Source organism: Diabrotica virgifera, chromosome 7 (genome assembly GCF_917563875.1).
Source record: "Diabrotica virgifera virgifera chromosome 7, PGI_DIABVI_V3a".
Classification (NCBI taxonomy): domain Eukaryota; kingdom Metazoa; phylum Arthropoda; class Insecta; order Coleoptera; family Chrysomelidae; genus Diabrotica; species Diabrotica virgifera.
The window spans coordinates 243,784,912-243,805,679 of NC_065449.1; the positions used below are offsets into that span (position 1 = coordinate 243,784,912).

The 20,768-nt window shown below is 32.1% G+C and overlaps 1 protein-coding gene across 2 annotated transcripts in view; it reads right to left on the reverse strand.

Moving 5' to 3' along the window:
- Nucleotides 1-17,047, reverse strand: part of LOC114329314 (vacuolar protein sorting-associated protein 8 homolog) — a 53,380-nt gene extending 36,333 nt beyond the window's left edge. For both annotated transcript variants that reach the window (XM_028278371.2, XM_028278360.2), the window contains exons 1-5: nt 16,870-17,047; nt 13,843-14,031; nt 12,104-12,300; nt 9,582-9,900; nt 5,691-6,123 (exon numbers count right to left, since the gene is read on the reverse strand). In XM_028278371.2, the coding sequence (XP_028134172.1) occupies nt 5,691-6,123; nt 9,582-9,900; nt 12,104-12,300; nt 13,843-14,031; nt 16,870-16,935 (1,204 nt within the window). In that variant the 5' untranslated portion in view covers nt 16,936-17,047. The remainder of the gene's footprint in view (nt 1-5,690; nt 6,124-9,581; nt 9,901-12,103; nt 12,301-13,842; nt 14,032-16,869) is intronic.
- Between the last annotated feature and the right edge of the window lie 3,721 nt (nt 17,048-20,768).

A 20,768-nucleotide genomic window follows, 5' to 3' on the forward strand; every position in this document is an offset into this window, starting at 1 on the left:
TTGCAATTGAAAATATAGTAACATTTAATAAACAAATTCAATATCTCAAAAAATATTAAATATTTTTAGACCAATTTTTTTTTGCTTAATAGGGTAACATATCGTAACTTAGTTTGTAAAATACGATATTTTATAGTGCTTATTTAAAACGCTAAAAATAATTTTTTGCCAATTTGTTTTTTAAGTTTTATATACAATTATTTAAATAAATAGGGGGTCAAATTTAATTTAGTAAAGTCTTATATGAAAGATTTACCGTTCAACTTTGCAGAAAAAAATCCCGTAGACTTTCATTAACAAGTGAAATACCTCAGCAGTTAAAGAAGTATTTTTTTTTGCAAAAATGACCCCTTTTTAATTATTTAAACACTGATCCCCTTGTATAATTTGGATACTTTCTCGAAAATATCTTTTGTACCCACCTAAACTTTAATATAAAATTTGTTTCAACCTGTACGAATTTACATTTTGACTTTTTTTTATTTTATTAGGCTAATTGGCCGATATAGAAAGGTGGCCGGTATTGCCAGTTTTTGTAGTCTAGATATATTGGTTTGGGGAATTTTTAAACTGGCCGTTAGTACAGGTGGCCGATTTTGGCAGGTGGCCAGTAACACAGGTTTTACTGTAGTACCTTAATAGTAGGGTACTATTTTTGGATTTATAAGGCATATCGACATGTCTATCATCAACATCATCGGTGGCGTTAGAGCTCTTTGAGCCAAAGCCTTCTTCAGAAAAATCCTCCATTCTCCTCTGACTCTGACAACTCTTCTCTATGCTCTAATTTCAATTGATTTTAAATTGTTATCTAAGTTGTCTTGGTACCTAAGTCTCGGCCTTCCTCTTGCTCGTTGTCCTATCGGCCCTCTTCTGTCAAAAACTTTAAAACCTTTGAGCAGTTCTTGGTCATTTTGTGTAAGCGACCAAGTTTCTGAACCATATTGGTAACCGTCAAAATCGTATGGAAAGCTCTAAAAGTGTTGCAAAAGAAACTTGGTCCATAATAAACGATCTTCGAAATAGAACTCACGCAGTTCAAACATTTGCCCTTCCAGACCCGGAAAATCTAAACGAATATTTCGTTAATGTGAGTAAAAATATAACTTCTACTATTTTGCCACAAAAAGATCCCATTTCCTATCTCCCCAATTCAGGAGTGTTCTCGAATTCATTATTTTTAAGACCAATCGATATAACTGAACTGATCCAAACTATCAATAGTATCAAAAGCAAATCATCCTGTAGTACTGATGGACTATCCATAAAAATCTTCTCAAATCTCACAGAAAATGTGTTGGAAAACCTCGTCTCACTAATTAATGATTCCTTTGAAAGAGGCAAATTCCCAGAGTGCCTAAAGATAGCCATTATTATTCCCCTTCATAAGGGTGGTGAAAAATCTAATGCTTGCAACTATAGACCTATTGCCTTACTACCGGTACTTTCAAAAATTATTGAGAGACTCATAAAAACCCGTCTCATGTCCTTTCTCATTGATAACAACATCTTATCCCAAAATCAGTTCGGCTTTTTAACTAATAAATGTACCACTGATGCCTTGTTTTCTGTGTTTCATGAGGTTTACCAAGCACTAAACAATAATCTTTATACTGCCACTGTTTTCTGTGACTATGCCAAAGTTTTTGATTGTGTAAATCACGACATTTTGATTAAAAAACTAAATTTCTATGGGATTCGAGGTATTTCTTTGAATTGGTTCCAATCTTACTTGAATAATAGGAAACAAATAGTTAGAGCAAATGATACCGACTCTAGTCTCAAAAACATTGTATGTGGAGTACCACAAGGTTCAGTATTGGGTCCTCTACTGTTCCTTATCTTTATAAATGACATCAATAACTTAAAAATCGATGGAAAAATTGTTCTTTTTGCTGATGATACCAGTATCACCTGAAGCAACTCAACTATTGCATCTCTTCATGCAACTATAACTTCTGATTTGCTTACGATAAAAACCTGGTCTGACTCTAATTTACTCTCTTTTAACGTGGATAAGACAGTAGCATTATCCTATAAAAGTGCTCTTCAACCCCTGCTTGTTAATAACAGCCAGATCTCTACCGTTGATTCTGTAAAATTTCTTGGTATTTTTTTAGACAGCAACCTCAAATGGTCCCTTCATATCGATGTGTTAAGTAAGAAACTCGCCTCAGCCTACTATGCTATAAGATCTGTTTCGAAAGAACTCAATTTAGCATCTTCTAAACTAACATATTTTTCTTTGTTCGAGTCTCATCTTCGATATGGTCTTCCTTTTTGGGGTTCTAGTACAGCTGCCCAGTTAGATGTTATTTTTAAATTACAAAAAAGATCAATAAGGTATCTGTTTGGCCTCAGAAGAACAACACATTGCAGAAGTTACTTCAAAGATCACGGCATTTTAACCCTTACATCTTTATATATTTTAGAAACTGTTTGCTTAATTCGTAAACACATGCATGTCTTTCCAGCAAGGCCTCGTCATGACTACTCCACCAGAAATTCAAATTTTGATGTCTATTTACCGATCCCGTCCTCTGAGTTAGTAAAGAAATCTATATTATATTCCGCAAAAAAACTATACAACCATCTTCCTTTACAACTCAAATCTGCAACATCTTTCCCCAAGTTCTGTAAAATGACAAAAGTTCATCTATCTAAAAGACCATATTATTCAGTAGAAGAGTTTCTTAATGACTAACTAAGAAATTACAGTAATGTACAAGTAACCAAACTTATCTATATTTGGGTGTCACATGCAGCAGCTTAAACTTATTAGTTTCTATGTCTATAAATATTTTACTTTGTTGTATATTCACGTTGCAATTTCTATAAATTGTTGCAAATATATCGATTTTGTTTTTTTTTTTCTTTACTTTATTAACTTATATTTTGTATTTATGTATATTTTTTTTATATTGACTATTTATCAAATTTCAGAAAATTGTATTTGTTATTGTTATTGTTAGATATTATTTATTTATTTTTTCTGACTTTAATTAAGCTTTGTCCATAAAATTTGTATTTTCAGTGACAATAAAGCATATTTCTATTCTATTCTATTCTATTCTATTATGTTAGCACTGGTCGTATTAGTGTTTTGTAGACAGTCAATTTAATTTTTCTAGGTATTTTTGAGGCCATCTGTCTTCTTAAGCCATAGTAACACTTATTGTCGAGCACTATTCTTCTTTAATTTTCTTCACTGACATTGTTATCTTTAGTTAGCAGCGAGCCTAAGTATTTATATGAAGGTGTCGACACCTTCCAGTTCTAGGTCGTCAATTATTATTCTTGTAGGTGTAAGCTTGCTTATAGTGTTACATATTACGTCTTTTGAACATTTGTATAAAATAATACGTCATCTGCGTATCCGACAATTTGTATTGATTTGTTAAAGATAGTACGAATTATTTTTTTCTAATGCCAGTTTAAATAAGAGACACGATAGTTCATCACCCTGTCTTAGTCCATTTTGCAATGGAAGGGTCTTGCACTGACCCATGATTATCGTAACTGTTACGTTATCGTAATATATAGGTTTGTATTGTAATTTCTATGTGAACAAGGTGGACTCTTTGAAAAATAATATCTAAAACTACATTTTAACAGGAGAGGACATTATTTAGAGTGATTTCAGTTTGACCACTTTACCTGCTGTTTGCAGATTAGTGAAGATTTGAATTTGTAATGAAATGTCAGTTGTAAACAAATAAAGTATAACAAAATTTGAGAATACGCACAAACTGATATTTTTTGAATTGGCGAGAAACCCCAAAGTGGGCGACGCCTGGTGGCAAATTTGAAAAGCATCAAGTCTAGGAAAACATTGACTTTGTCATTAATTTGTGTACATATTTGCGGTCAGTTTATGTTGTAATTAACAATGAATTCGACCTAAAAAAAAAACTATTGCAGTGTTCCTCAGTATTCCTTCCTATTTTACTCTACGTAATGACGTAAACTAACTGATACCAAATTACACATTTTGTTAATTTAACGTTTGTATTAACGTAGTATTTTTTAATGTTTAAGCGACGGCAAAATTAAATAAATATATAAAATGCATTATATATTCTGTACATGGAATGTACATTGTTATACAAAATATTCCAACCACCTCATAATTTGCAAAACGCAATTTTTATAAAATAAATTCACCTACTTAGTTTGCAGTTTTTATTTAATGAAAAATTGTTATCTGTTAGTGTAAAATAAATTGTAGTGTACCTATTAACTAAATTAAAAACGCTATGTGATTATCGGGGGGCCAGATTTTTTATGAAAAAAAGGTAAAAACAAAGCATCAAATTTTAATGAATGCATACAGATGAAACATAATTTTGAGTCGTCTTTAACCTATAAGATGTCTTAGTGGCAAAACTTAGTGGTTACTTTGGCAAAACACTCGTGTAAATGATTTTAAGGCTATGGGTACATAATTCGCAAATATTTTACGTGTATCCCTACTTTTGCTGTCTTTACACGGCAAATTACGTGTAGTAAAATTCACACTGGCATGGATATTGTAAACATTACTAGAATGTCATTCTACTTGAAAATGTCATCATTAATTTAAAGAGATGGCTTTTGAATGTTCTTGAATAACTGTTATTTTTATAATTGCAAATTATTAATTCAGTTAATAAATGTGATAATGTTTTCACTAACTATGTATTCAGTGATTTTAATAATTTATTTGTACAACAAAAACGAATACTCAATCGAGAAAAGGGGAAAAGTGATTTTTTAATAATATTATTACGGAACGGTTACAATTTTGAACATCTTTAACAACAAAATACTTGGATCACAGAATATATTACCCTGATGTATTCTCCTTTGATCTTCCACAAATAATACACAATAAATAAATTTTTATTAAGTTCACGTCTTAAATCAATGATTTATCAAATACACTATATATCAATAATATTTAATCAATAACTCAAAATATTCCCGATGCAATGTCAAATATTTAAAATTGTCACTGATTGTCAGTGTCTATGACTGACAATATATGCTGACAATATTATATTCGGCTGAGTGCGTTGTAAGACAAAGATAGATTTGGAAAATATTACCACGGCATTGTGTTCATTTTTTTCGAATCCTGAAAAAACCAATAAATATTTTTGAAAAATTTAAACGCAGAATAAAAGACTAAATTATTACCGAGGGCCGAAAGTCCCTTAGAATAAATAAAAAGTTTATTTTGAATGAGATATTTGAAATTAAAAATCACACTAAATTTTCTCTTAGTTCTTCACCCCTGTAACTTATTAAAATAAACATTATAGAAGTTCTCAGGGACTTTCGGCCCTCGCTAATAACGTAATCTTTCATTCTGCGTTTAAATTTTTCAAAAATACTTATTAGTTTTCTCAGGATTCGAAAAAAATTAATCCCCATTTGAATAGCATTGCAGCCGAAAATACGTACCGATCCTCTTAATTGAACGTTTTAGAACTGTGAGATCAAATGACAAAATGAATTGTTTTCCTTGAGTTATCATTCATCTTTGAAATATTGAGCGCCCTCTGTCGGAATTTAATTTTGCGAATACTGTTCTTCCTGAAGATCGATTTCAAGAAGAAGGATAAATGGAAACGTCAAAATAAACGTGTTCTAAACTGAAATTTTGGTTGATTCCCAATAAAAATAGTAAATTAAAATAACAACCATACCTGCTAAGGCAAACGCTTCGCTGACACCTCCACCGACAGCCAGAGCCTTAAAATGAGCCGAATTGTACACCAAACCTGCATTAGATATCTCCAAAACTTCCAGCTCCCGCTGATTCCTCACTTCGACTAATCTTAAGTTCTCGCTGGTGTCCAAAATCGCCAAGTGTCTCGTACCCAGCCAATGCAGAGAGTTCATAGTGTAAGGCACTTGGACTTTGCGCAATGGAAGCAACGTTATCCTATTGTTGTTGTACCCGTGCGTGACGACTCTGGTGTAGTGTAGTTCATTGCCTCTGCCCCAAGCCAGAACTGGCTGGAATGATTTGCCAACGGAGACCAGTTGCCAGGATATTAGGGGGAGAGAAGTTGATATTCGAGGTAGTTGTTGGCTGTAGTACACTTTTAACTTTGGGCGCACAGATATCACTATTACCTAAAAGAATTATCATCATCTAGAGACAAAATGATTAAAGTGGAAATATATAGGGTGGAAGGCACTTATGGAATAAAATTATTTCTAAATATAAATACAGTCGAACCCGCTTATTAGAATCCCTGTTATAGGAATATCCCGGTTTATGGAATATAAATTCAAGTTCCCGAAACGTTTCCATTTACTCCTTAATAAATTTATCCGTTTATTGGAATAGGATCTAACTAGATAATACTGCTTATTTGCATGTTTTGCAGGTCAACGAATATTTTTTTTACAATTTACTAAAAATTTAAATTATGTTTGGTATTATGGTTTGTCGTCAACGGCCTGTAGTGCTGGATTATATATTATTAGGGTAATAAATATTTATTACTTTGTTACGAGTACCAATTCGATCTTTAGCCGACAAATGCATGGGTCATAAAATAATTTTTATTTGTCTACACAAAGGCACTGTTGCCTGTTATAAAATTGTTAGAAGCAGTTTATTTAGAATTTACTCAGAGAGTACCTACTTGTTTGCAAGATGTGAATTATGGCTTTGTTAAATTCGAAAACACCATTGAAATAGTTGTTGATAATGAAATCATTAAACCTGTAACTAGTGCTAAAAATCTGGGTTTAACCTTAGATAATCACCTAAAATTTACAAAACATATTAACACCTGTGTGAGTAAAGCATTTCTCAGTTTAAGAACAATTTATCATAATCGCCGCTATCTATCTTACAAGATAAAAAGAATACTGTGTGAAAGTTTGGTTTTGTCTAAATTTAACTATGGTGATGTTGTGTACGGGCCTTGTATTAGTTCAGATGACAGGAGAAGAATTCAGGTGGTTCAAAATTCGTGTCTTCGTCTTATCTGTGGTGTAAGAAGACACCAGCCTATTTCTCACAAACTAAAACACGTAAAATGGTTGAGCATGGAAAGGAGAAGATATCTACATGCTGCTTGTCTATTCCATAAAATCATCAAAAACTCATTACCAGCATATCTTTTTTTTAAAAAGTTATATATAGAACTGACATACATAATGTTAATACAAGATATAAAAATACAATTACAGCTCCACCACATCGTACAGAACAATTCAAAAACTCATTTACATATCAAATATCAAAAATATATAATGGATTAGCAAAAGAATTAAAATTAAAGTCGATTGTATCTTTTAAGAAATCTCTTAAAACTAAATTGCTAACTGAGTAACACATGTGCCATAGTTAATGACCTGTTATGTAGCATGTATAGACTATGTGATAGTTTTTTTACAATATTTAATTACAAAATGTTCCTATTAGTCACGGTTTTTAAAATGTTACAGAACATGAAAAATATATATATATATATATATATATATATATATATATATATATATATATATATATATATATATATATATATATATATATATATATATTTTTCTCTTGCTTAAGATGAAAAGCAGAGGTGCTGATTTCTTGAACTCAGTACCAACTGATCTTCGGCATTTTTTCTTTCTTGTTGTTATATTATGCATTTATATTTTGTATGTTTTTGTGTACTGTATGTACTTGAAGGAAAAATAAAGACCTTTATTATTATTATTATTATTATATTAAAAGAACAGAAAAGAACAAGAATGTAACAATCCATTTCTTGACGCCAATAAAACTTCTATTCAACCAATGGATTAAGGATGACCACACGGATTAACAACGAAAAAGCTATAATTACCAATAATTTCTCAAGAAAAAAATAAATAATTTTGTTATATATGCATTTTAATAAGAAAATATTTACATATCTACATATTGCATACATTTCATATTAATTACCTACTGTATTCATTCACATACATGTAATGTAATTTGGTATTTAACACATACATAGATAAGTAGTAGTTACACTACTGTATTATTGACGTAAAAAGACCTAAATCCATTTACATACACTGATTATATAGGTACATATATGATATACATATTGGCATAGTATGTAATAAAACTACATATTGGCATAGTATGTAAAACTACACATTGGCATAGTATGTAAATAATATTATTACGTATATTCGGTAACACTTATTTCGACTAGCCACCAATGATCGGTTATTAGAATATCTCGGTTATAAGAATATTTTTGCCTTGCACAAAGGCTATTCCAATAAGCGGGTTCGACTGTGTACGCTTTTAAACCTAAATTTGATTGTACAGGGTGATTCACGTAAGTCTAGCATAGTCCATAAGCTTTATTTTTAATGGAACACCCTATATATTTTTATATTTTTAAAAGCTGCTTAACAACCTGATTTCATCGAACTACATCATGTATGGTATATTATGAATAATACAGGGTGGAATTTTGAAATTATAGTCTGTGGAAACCACTTATGAAAAAAAATTGTTTGTGTCCTTATTTTAGAAAATTATAAAAAACGCTAAGATATGTCAACTTTTGAATTCAAATATGCACTGTTTAAGTATAAATTTAAATATACAGGGTGGCTCACGCAAGTCTAGCATACTCCATGATCTTGAATTTTAATGAAACACCCTGTATATTTTTATATTTTTTGAATCTGCTAAACAACGTCACATCAAAAAAGTGTATTATGTAGGACCTATTATGAATAATACAAGGTGAAATTTTAAAATTATGTATAATTTTCGTCAAGCTATTAAAAAACTACGTAAAATTTTGAAATTAATAATTTATCATACTTTAAATAATGCTATTATTTTTAAATTAGCTAAATAAAGACATACAGTTTCTATTCTATTTCTACAGTAACTAAAAGTATAAATCTATTGGGTTTTGTATTTAAGGTTTTGACGAAATTTATAAATAATTTCAAATTTTCACCTTGTATTATTCATAATGGACCCAGCATAATACACTTTTTTGAGATGAGGTTGCCAAAGTAGTTTCTAAGAAAATAAAAATATACAGTGTGATCCATTAAAACTAAAGATCATGGACTATGCTGTACTTGCGTGAATCACCCTGTATATTTAAATGTATGTTTGTAAGCCGCCCTTTTGCATTTAAAAGTGGACGTGTCCCAGCATTTTTTTATAATTTTCTAAAATAAGGACACAAGCAATTTTATTCCATAAGTGGTATCAACACTTTAAAATTTCAAAATTTCACCTTGTATTATTCATAATACACCCTACATGATATAGTTCGTTGAAATCAGGTGGTCAAGCAGCTTTTAAAAATATAAAAATATACAGGGTGCTCCAATAAAAATAAAGCTTATGGACTCTGCTGGACTTGCATGAATCACCCTGTAAATTTAAATTTATGCTTAGAAAGTGCACACTTTTATTTAAAAATCGACGGGTCTCAGCATTTTTTATGATTTTTTGAAACAAGGGCAGAAATAATTTTATTCCATAAGTGCCTTCCACACTGCATAACAAGTATGAAGCTAAACCAATTCAAAGAACTAAAAAGATTTACATTTACCTTTGATAGAGTCGCCATAGCTACCAAAACATTGTTGTTGAGAAAATTCAAGTCATGTCCTCTCACTAGCGGCTCAAAAACACATACTTCTCCTCTAGCACCTGAAAACAGACACTTGGAATTCCATGATCGGACCCCCAGTCTTCTACTAAACGAAAGAGAAAATACACATCCTGATGAGTCACCACATAAAGCCAAATTGCTGAGAAATGTGAATCTTAGCAACAGCACTGCTGTTTGAGGAGCATGTGCATCTGGCAATCTCCGAAGAATATCGCCCGTCAATGCATCTATCATTGAAATGAATCCTCTCTCATAACTAGAAAATGCAGTAAATGTTCGATTAGATCACAAATTATGCATTCGTAGTCCAATCAACAGCCATTTTCTCGTGGAATTTTGAGAATCGAGTCGATTTCCTTGAAAATTTGGTTAGGTAGTGTTCATAACCTTTGTCAAAATCTACCCTACGCCGAAGCGGGCTTTTGCCATGGGGTGAAAGCAACCCCATCTAGGGGATGATTTTTTTTCAATCAAAGTAACTATGAAAGTCGATAGTTTAATAAATTCTGAGTAAATTTTGTTTTATAAAATTTTTTTGCACGAAATGGAGAACCTGCAATCTCAAATACCTCTAATGTGATACACTTTTTTGGGAAAACTTAAGAGATATCTTTTAAAGTTAATTGAAAAACCTTTCAAATGAGCTCCGACAAAAGTTTTTTGCGTAAGAAATTACTGACTTATGACGAAAATAAAGTAGCTCCCTGCTTTTTTTTTGAAATGTAACAATTAACTCCTTGTCATTACAATCCTAATATAAATGAATAGCTTCCCACTTGAAATTAACTTTATTTAGGTATAATTGATACGATCGGTGTGATTTGACCGGTTTGGAATGCTTAGTTTAGAAAAAATTGTTGATAAAATCGAAAATGACATTTTTTAATAAAAAAAGTGCATTTTTCTTAAATAAATCTAAAAAATGGTTCAAATAAATTGTAGGATTTTTTTACCGAAAATTTTAATTTTATTGTTTTTGTATAATGAATACTTTTAGTTTTATTTAAGAAAAATTCATTGTTTTATTATAAAAATGTCATTTTCGGTTTAATCAACTATTTTTTCTAAACTAAGCATTCCAAACCGGTCAAATCACATGGATCGTATCAATTATACCTAAATGAAGTTAATTTCAAGTGGGAAGCTATTCATTTCTATTAGGATCGTAATGACGGGGGTTTAATAAAATTGTTACATTTCAAAAAAAAAGCAGGGAGCGACTTTATTTTCGTCATAAGTCAGGCAGTTCTTATGCAAAAAACTTTTATCAGAACTCATTTGAAAGGTTTTTTAATAAGCTTTAAAAGATGTCTCCAAAGTTTTCCCAAAAATGGCACCACATTCGAGTTATTTGAGATTGTAGGTTCTCCATTTCAAGAAGAATATTCGAAAATAACCATCCTTTAAAGAGCAATAACCTAGTCGTTATTGGGGTTACATAGGTCTTTCTGACGCGAATCTCTTTGTTTTTTTATTAGCTACAATTTTGTTTTCAACGGTTTTTCCTATAAAATTAAATTTTGTTAAGTTATTCATGAAAAACGGTTATAGAACGTGAGTTTTTCCAATGAAAAATGCAGTTTCAATCGCTAATAACTTTTGGATTATTTCATTCATAAAGATTCTGACCAATAGGGCTTTTCATTCACAGGCATTCGTTTCGAGCTTCTGTCATATGTCGTATAATCCGTGATATTAATATTATACACAGATTATACAACATATGACAGAAGCTCGAAACAAATGACAATCGATGAAAAGCCCTATAGAAACTTACAAGAATAAAAATGACAGCGATAATTTTTGATAATTTCCCGTCATCAAGTATTTTACGTCAGATGCCCTTCGTTGCTACGCAAAAATACATTCAGTGACATTAATGGCAATTAATGTTTTTCAACATGTCACAGAGAACAACAAGAAACAGGTTTAGCAAATATTCAGGCGAAGATATCAATAAAATATTAGTTAAAATGATTTAAAAAGACAGTTTTATTCATGAAATAATCTTACCGACTTACTCTCGAGCTCGAATTGTCGATTTGTTTTGCCCTCGTGACCGTGACACTTTGACATAATTTCACTCCCCTTCGGCGCGTTAAATTAAAACTGTCAAAGTGTCACTTGAGATACAAATCGATAATTTTAGAGCTTTCGTGTAAGTACTATTGAAAGTATAAACTTTGTAAAAAAAAAATTTATAGAACAAAATTTACTCAGAATTTATTAATCTATCAACTTCCATTGTTATTTTGATTATTCATTTTGATTTTCATTCCCTAGATCGGGTTGTTTTCACACCCAGGGCAAAAGCCCGGTTCTGGATAGGGTAGATTTTGAAGAAGAGGGTCAACCGAGCTTAAATCCAAATTTTGATTAAAATCAGTGTTGATTCTCAAAATTCCACGGTTTTACAGTTTTTTACCACTGATGACTGGTCTATCAAGTCAAAAACTTACCCCACCAAAAGTCTGGTTGACTCCAAATTAAATGATATGGCTGAAACTGCACCCTGATCGATCGTGCTGGTATCGTGGGAACACCAACACAAATTCTGTTGGCAATCGAATGCCAGAATGTATCCGTGTGATGTTCCCACTGCTACATAGTTTAAGCTATTTGTTATTACTGTTGGTGACCCTGCGTTAACTCTATCCTAAAATTGTAAAAACATATAATCGTTAAAGGGCCCTTACATTCATTAATAATGACATTACTTTATCAGAATGACATTAATAATGATAGTGTAAGGTTGACAAAGTTGGAATGATGAACAGGAATGATGCGAATCCGGAACTTCTGATTTCGGCACATCATTACTGTAAATGGGAGGGGATACTGTCATTGCTAATGATCGTGTACGGTGTGGTGAATCATTACTACATCATTACTCAATGTAGCTGTCTAGGAAAGTATGCAATACTTATTTAAATATTTCGCAATCTTATTTTTAATATTTTATGACTTTTTTATTTATGATTTAGTATTATGTAATACTAATACTAAAAACAGGAATATGCAAAAGACCTATGCATGAGTTAAAAGAAATGACCAGAGACAGAGATCTTTGGAGACGGACAATACACGACATCACGTCGACCACTACACTCCCTCCAGGGGGTCAGGATTGAAGAGAGAGAATACTAAATATCTCACGTTTTACCATTCTGTATTCGTATTTTTAAATACTTAGTTATCTGTAAATTGACTTGTTTTCATAGTTAACCCTGGCTTTTTTCATACTTAGTGTGACAACTTTCATACTTTTATAATAAAATAAAAATGAGTGATGGAGTTGATTAACTTGAAGACACTATTTGCTCATACTATATTTACTTGTTCATTACTAAATATATCAGTAACGAGTTGGTGGGCAACGTCTATCTTCTCACTAACTTGATGTCTCAATGTTGAATGAATAAAGATTGATTAACGAATGCATCTGTAATACTTTCTCCGTATGTATAAATAAACTTGTGATTGTTTTTATTATGATTGCCGACACGATTCGACCATGAAATAATTATATCAAAATAGCTGACTAAAGCGTTCTTGAAACAAGTGCATTATATTGGGGAACCTGTGTCACCTAGTTATTTTACAACAAATAGAAATGTTTGTTTTAGACCTTTAAAAATCAAATGGATATGAATTGTTGATGCTAATATAAATCCTGTACACTTTGGTAAATGTCCAAAGAGAAAAGGATGCTGCCTTTAACAAAAGGTACATCCAAAACTAGTACTTTTTAAAGACACCATGCTTCACCGGAACCGTACTTCTAATTTCTATTGGTATTGTATTACACGATTTATTACTCTGACTTCTCAAAATATACACTTGCTTACGCCCTTTTTCTCCGAAACTCTTTTGATGTCAAATATACACTTTATGTTTTACTCGCGTTTTTGTATCTAATGATATAATTATAGCACCACAAGTGGTTTTTGTTGGATCCATTTTATTATATCTGACTTCATAAAACAAAGACCACAAATATACTGAACAAAAGTAATGACAGTAATAATGATTGTATAAGGGCTGAAGAGTAATGATAATATGGAATGATGTGAATTTTGAAAGTAATGTCATTAGTGGTCATGTCATTATTAATGATCGTGTATGGGCCATATTACACAGAGGGTTCCTAATTCTTGGCTGTTAACAAGATATCTGTGCTTTTTTAAACTCTACTTACAGCTGCTGACGAAATCTGGGAAGAAACACCCTGCAGAACACAATGATACAGCATAGAATGAAACTTATTAGTCATGCTCTGAAAAGAATGTAAAGATGCGCTATCACTGGCCTCCGATTCCATATCCCACAGGATATTTTCCAGTGATGGAGGGGCAACCTGAGGTATGTCACATTCCAAATCATCAATCTAAAAATGATTGCATTTATTATTAGAGTAGAGTAAATTTAAAGCTTTCTAGTTTGTTTCCTATAGAATGTATTATTATTAAATGGAAATAAATTCAGGAAAAATAAACCGACTACTAGCCCTAACAACTAATTATAAAGGGTGATTCATTTAGATTTAGAGTTACTTTTTTTGGTGGGAATTTGATGGGAGATGATCGTACATGAATCGCATTACCTGACATTGCGTTTTTATTTAGTATTGTTTGATATTTTATCCTGGAAAGACTTAACCCGGTACATCTTCTAGAAATTATTCAGGTGTATTACGAAAACAGGCGGTCTATGAGGAATGTGTTTTGTGTGCTTAGAGCAACCTATGGTCCACATAATCGTCCTACTGAACTCTCAATTCGCTATACTATCAGTAAGTTTGAAACCCAGTTTTCATTATTAGATAACGCATGACCAAATAGACCACATTCAGCATATACTGAAGAAAATATAGCTGCAGTAGCGAATGATGTATGCAAAAATAATGTAGAATCTATTCGTTGCCGTTCTCAACAATATTTAGTTGCCAACAAAATAAACCTCTTATTATTAATTAGTAGGTAATTATATGTGATTTTGTGTTGATGATTTTTTTTTTATTTTTTATAGGTTATTCACTACATGCAATCAATAAACAAAAAAATTATAAGCATGTTAGTTGTTTGTTCAAAGGGGTGTAAAAATAAATTTGGATTTGTTATCCAATGATAACAAAGACTCCACTAGCCTCTTAAATTATTGAACTGTGCCCTGAAAGGGTAAGTAGTTCACTGCACTGCACTGCACGACACTTCACTTCACTGCTGCTTAGAACCTATGTGGTAGCTCCAGTAGTTTGTTCCTCCTCAGTCTCCGAGTCTCCTCACTATTATCAAGCAGGTTTAGTGCAAGATTATTAGGGTGGTTTTCTAATTTTACCAAATAGCGGCTGCTGTATTTACTCACTGTCTCCTTTACTGTGGCTACTTGAAGATCGTCTCTGATTTCTCTATTAGGTATAAACCAAGTTGCATTTGTAGTACCTTCGACTGGAAGCGTTCCAATATCTCTATGTTTGAGTTTGCAGCCGTACCCCATAGTTGTACACCATATGTCCATATTGGTTTTAAGGCTACTTTATACACCAATAATTTGTTTTTTAAACTAAGCTTTGACTGTCTTCCCAATAGCCAGTAGTATTTGCTGAGTTTTAAGCCAAGTTGTTTTCATTTGTTAAAAATGTGCTTTCTCCAGGTCAGTCCTTTATCCAAGTGCATCCCTAAATGCTTAACGCTGCCAGATTGAGGCAGATCTTGTCCATTTAGTGTAACAGGTGGCACTGTACCTCTGCATTTGGTAAATGTAACCTGCACTGATTTTACTTCATTGACTTTGATTCTCCAGTTTCTTGTCCAGTCCTGAATTTTCACTAGATGTTGTTGTAGCATTCTTGCAGCTATGACTGGGTCTCTGTGTTTAACCATTATCGCTTTATCATCTGCAAAGGAAGCTGTGATTGTTTGGTTGCTTACTGGAAGATCAGCTGTGTATATAAGATAGAGAAGTGGACCAAGAACACTGCCCTGTGGTACCCCTGTCTTTATCAATGATTGAACCTATATTATAAGTAATTCTTCTTCATGTGTTGTGCTCAATTATTGAACATTGGCTATCAAATTGGCTATAGTAATTTTGTTGGCTGCAGCTCAGAAAAGGGAAGCAGAGGATCTGTTAAACCATTACCTCAGGTTTCTAAGACATGACATTCTTCGACCTGGCACTCTTCTTCCATCTGCCTTGCCTTGTATTATTAAAGATAGTGTATTATATCTCACTGGGTGTGATATAATCTTGAAATGAAAACTTGGAAATATTAAAGTTTGTGATTTTTAACTGTTCTGACGACTTCTATAACTTTCCAATCCGCTGAAAAACAACTTCTCTATGACTACAACTCTATCTACCCAACTTATTCGTATGATTCTCCAATACACCCAGATTTCTTCTTCATTTTACAGAACGCAGCTCTGGCCTTTCTACTTTCTTTGCTTATGTACCAGTTCTCATTTACCAAGGTAAGTGATACTGTTAGTTCTGTCCTGTTGTTCACTATAAGCTGTTACCACTTCTGGTTGTATTGGCATTTTACTGACAACCATCACCTTTGTCTTTGTGGTGCTTAGCTTCAGACCATATTCATCACATGTAGTGGTAATCCTATTAATAAGATGTTGAAGTTCCTCCATAATTGCTTGTAGTTAACATCGTGTCATCTGTGTATCTCAAATTATTAATACTGATGCCATTCATCTTGAAACCACACTGAACATTATCCACTGCTTTATTGAAAACCTGACATCTGTTATTAGTAATTACCTAATTATATAGTATTACATTACAAAACATTAAAAACAAATAATCTCTCAACTATCTGAATTAAGCATGTATCAATCCCAATATAGTTGTTAGGGCTCTATTATATACTCAATTCATATTATCAGCCATGATTCTTAATTTAAGAAGTCTATTTTACCAGATCAAGATACTTTGAACAAATATTCCTGATCCTAAGCAATTTATACTTAATGATTTTATGATATTTAAAAAGAAACAGATAAGACCAAAAAGAATAACAACTTATATTGAATTTTTTTTATGTAAATCTTAAATGCAAATTCCACTACAAATATCGCTAAAGGTTTATCACATTTTGTGTGTTTGTTGAAAATCATTATCAGTTAAAATCTATTATAAGTATTAATTGCCCAATTTGTGGAACAATTTCCCAGTTTACACCCATTGAAAAAAAAATTACATTAAAAGCTACCTCTTTGAAATCCAAAAGGGATTCATCTGAGTCTTCAACGTGAACATCTTCGCTCTCCGATCCCATTGTTGAAAAAATCCTAAAATTCCATTGATTTTGCTTTTCAGAAACTAAAAATTTATTTATCTACTACCGGGTGTTTCTGTTTTAGTTTTGGATTACAGCTGTCAGAACGAAGTGTCACTTAATGACGTTCCTGTCAAAATAAATGTCAATGTTGAGGTGAAGTCTTCGTCCAGAGGCGGAGATGATTAATGTGGATTTGAAAACATTATAAATTATTTAACCAATTTAGCCCTAATATGGTTTTTGAATTTTAATTAAAATAAGAAAAACATCGTATCTGGGCAACATACGTCGAAACGATAAATAGCCTCTGCTACACCTCATCATGCAAGGAAGAGTAGAGGGAAAAAAAGACGGGAAGAAAGAAAAAATCTTGGCTGAGAAATATCAGTTATGGTTTGTTCAACAGTAAATGGTTGAGTTGAATTAGTGCGGTCGTAAATATTATTAAATTTATCTGACCTGGCCCATTGTTAAGACCCACCCGGAGCGATAAGCAACGGAGGTAGACAGAGTTGGTCTTTTGACAATTAACACTGACTAGGCAGCACTTCCATAATAAAGCAAAGAAATTTTACCAGAAAACATATTTAAATTTTACCTGAAACCGGGCCTTTTATACCATTATCGGTTAATCTAGGATGTTTATAGTGGTAACTAATTGAACTCAACCATTTACTGTTAAACATACCATATGTATTGGACTAACCACGCCCGGCCCTCGGGATTATGCCGCCCTGGGCAAGATCGGCGACTGCCGCCTTGTCTGACAATGATTTCTACAGGAGCATCGTAGATTTCTTCAATTTGGTATCTGATCGGAGTAATTGCATTGATTCTACTTTCCCATCTATATAGTTTCGGACAAAGACTTCAATGTTATGCTAGAAATATGATTTTTCATATGCCCAACGATGAAGAGATACTGAGAAAAAGTTATAAATTTTTGTCACTAGATAAAAGAAAGAAATTGCAAACTGTGAGGCTTTAGCAGCATCGTTCACGACTAAGTTAAGTGAATGGCAAAACATGGGACAAAAAGTTCTTCCCTTTCATATTTGCCCCATTATCATACCCTTGTCCTCTCATATCTTCCAAAGGTATTCCCAGTTCTTTATGTTTTTGCAAAATAACTTCTGCAAGTCCCAAGCTAGTGGTTTTCGGTACATACACAAATCCAAGAAAATATTCTGCAATTTTAACACTTTATCAAGAGGAACCTACATCGACAAAACGTACAACACTAGTCACCTGTTTCACTCCAGAAATATCAGGAATCCATTATGTGTACAATCTAAAATTATACTATAATACTTTGCTGATTTCAAAAAGTTTAAAATTTTATTTTTGATTTGGTCATGGAGAAACTGAATAATTTCGTTTTGAATACATTTTCTCAAATAGTGATACTGCTTGTTACTACCATTCGTTGTTCTTTTAATGTGCTCTTGCAAAACAGAATCAAATTTTCCAAAGAGCTCAACAAGCTTTAAAAAAATTACCATTGTTATGATGAAAATATATATGATGAAAACGTTGATCAGAATCGCTCCTCAATGGAAGACACTGTTTGTGTTAAGAACTGTATCACTGATATTAGTCGTTCTATTACATTTTTCCAATGACGAGTTTATGAATTTAGAACTTTTTGTGTTTCTTCCTCTATGGTTTTGACTGATTTTAGTTTAATTGCTAGTTCTACCCACTGTCGCTGTGACTGTAGATGAGCTGGAGACTTAGCGTGGCTGGACAAAGCTTCAGCCATATGTTTCCAATTATTATTTCCATTTTCAGTAAATTTAATTTTAAGTGAATTTACTTTAGTTCTGATCCCACTATTCTTATGCGTTGAAGGAGAAGGAGGTGTTGTCCATTTCCCGTCGAATGAACCTTGCAATATTGTTTCACTTATTTAATTCTCGTTTTTACAGTTGCATTTTGCCGCTCTTTTCCGTAATATTTATTGATTTTTTATAATTTCTTCAATTTCAAAAATTGGCTGTGGTCTAAAATTCGCCGCCCCTAAATTTACCGCCCTGCGCGGCCGCCCAGTTCGCCCACCCCTGGGGCTGGGCCTGGGACTAACCTCAGTGTTGAACAAATATTTCACGTTGCAAACGATAGAGAAACGTTTAAGAAATGATCGCCAACTTTCGTTACAAGACGGCACAAGAAGAAGAAGAAGAAGAAGAAGAAGAAGAAGAGATTTTGATTTAAACACAATGCCAGAAGTGAAGTGATTTCCATACTTACACAATTAAATTTTTATGGACAAAACGAAACTTTTAAGCAAAAATAATAGGGAAATATTCTAAACGGCGCGGCGATTCGTACTCGTCAATTTAAAAAATTTACATATTGTACTCCACTATTCCAACTTATTACTATACGATCTGAGCTTCGCTGGTGTCGCTCCTAGCGGATTACTAATGCAAGTTTCACCGGTAATTTTTAAATTTATTATTTAATTGTTATCGCTTAATATTTACAACGCATAAAATTAATTAAATTGTAATCGATTTTTTAAAGATTTTGCTAATCATTTTAACGTTCTATTAATGAAATATTAATTTCTTACTTCGGATACTTTCACAATTATCGTGTAGATAGCGCTAAGATTAATTTATAATTACATATTACGAAATATTAAAAAAACTTAAATTCAGTATTTAAAACGTAAGTATATTTAAGGTAAAAATATACACCACAGCTTTGACCAAATAATATTATTTCCTATTAATGTTTTTTTTTTATTTTATTCTGGCCTTGGTTCAGAACCTTTAGCCACGTAACTACATATACAATTATTATTCGTTCATAAGTATAAAAATTGTCCAGTATACACTTAAAAATAAAAAATAAAAAAAAATAAAGCTTACAAATAACAATGCCTACGTACTATGTTAATAAATACAACTATATTAATTTTTTTTTCTTTTTCACTACGGTAAGAACTAAAAACATACATAGGTTACAAAATAATATAATTAATTACAGTAAATATCTCATTCATACATTACATAATACAAAAGAAATACCTATTCATTCAAACGATTAGTTTTACATTCACACTTTTAATTTAATTTTTTGAAGAAATGTCATAATTAGTTTAAAAATTTTAATGTTATCCACACTTAATAGCACATTTAAGTCTAGGGGAGTACTTAAACCTGCTTTCAGCAATTCTTGTAGCAGCCACATACTAGCATTGAGATTTAAGGGACAGTTAAAAAATATATGATTTAGATTAGCTATGCTAGTTCCACAGTCACATCTGCCTGTTGGGAGAACTCCGATTTTATGTAGATGCTTCGGGAAACATCCATGATCTACTTTTAATCTTAGGATGGTCGACACTGTATTTCTACTTAGTGCAACAAATTTGTAAAATTGGTTAACAGCTACTGTTGGTTGTAATTTAAACAAATTAGTGCCTGTACTTTCACCGAACTGAATCCAACGTCTATCCCATTTACATTTAATATGCTGTTTAACGTATGCAAAAAGATCACATGTGTTAAATTCTTCAATCAATATTTGAGGGTACTTTAGTGGATTTTTAGCTATTGAATCCGCAATACTATTACCTAATATGTCTGAATGTCCCTTAACCCACACAAATTTAACACTATATGTTTAAGCTGATAATTTTAGTAATTGTTGCAATATTTTTAATATAAATATATTGCTGTTAATTGTGACTCTAAAGTTTTGTAATGCATTTAATACTGATAGTGAATCACTGCACACAACAATTTTGTTCCATTGTTTCTCACAACACCATTCAAGAGCTTTATATATAGCACATGCTTCGGCGGAAAAGATGCTGGATT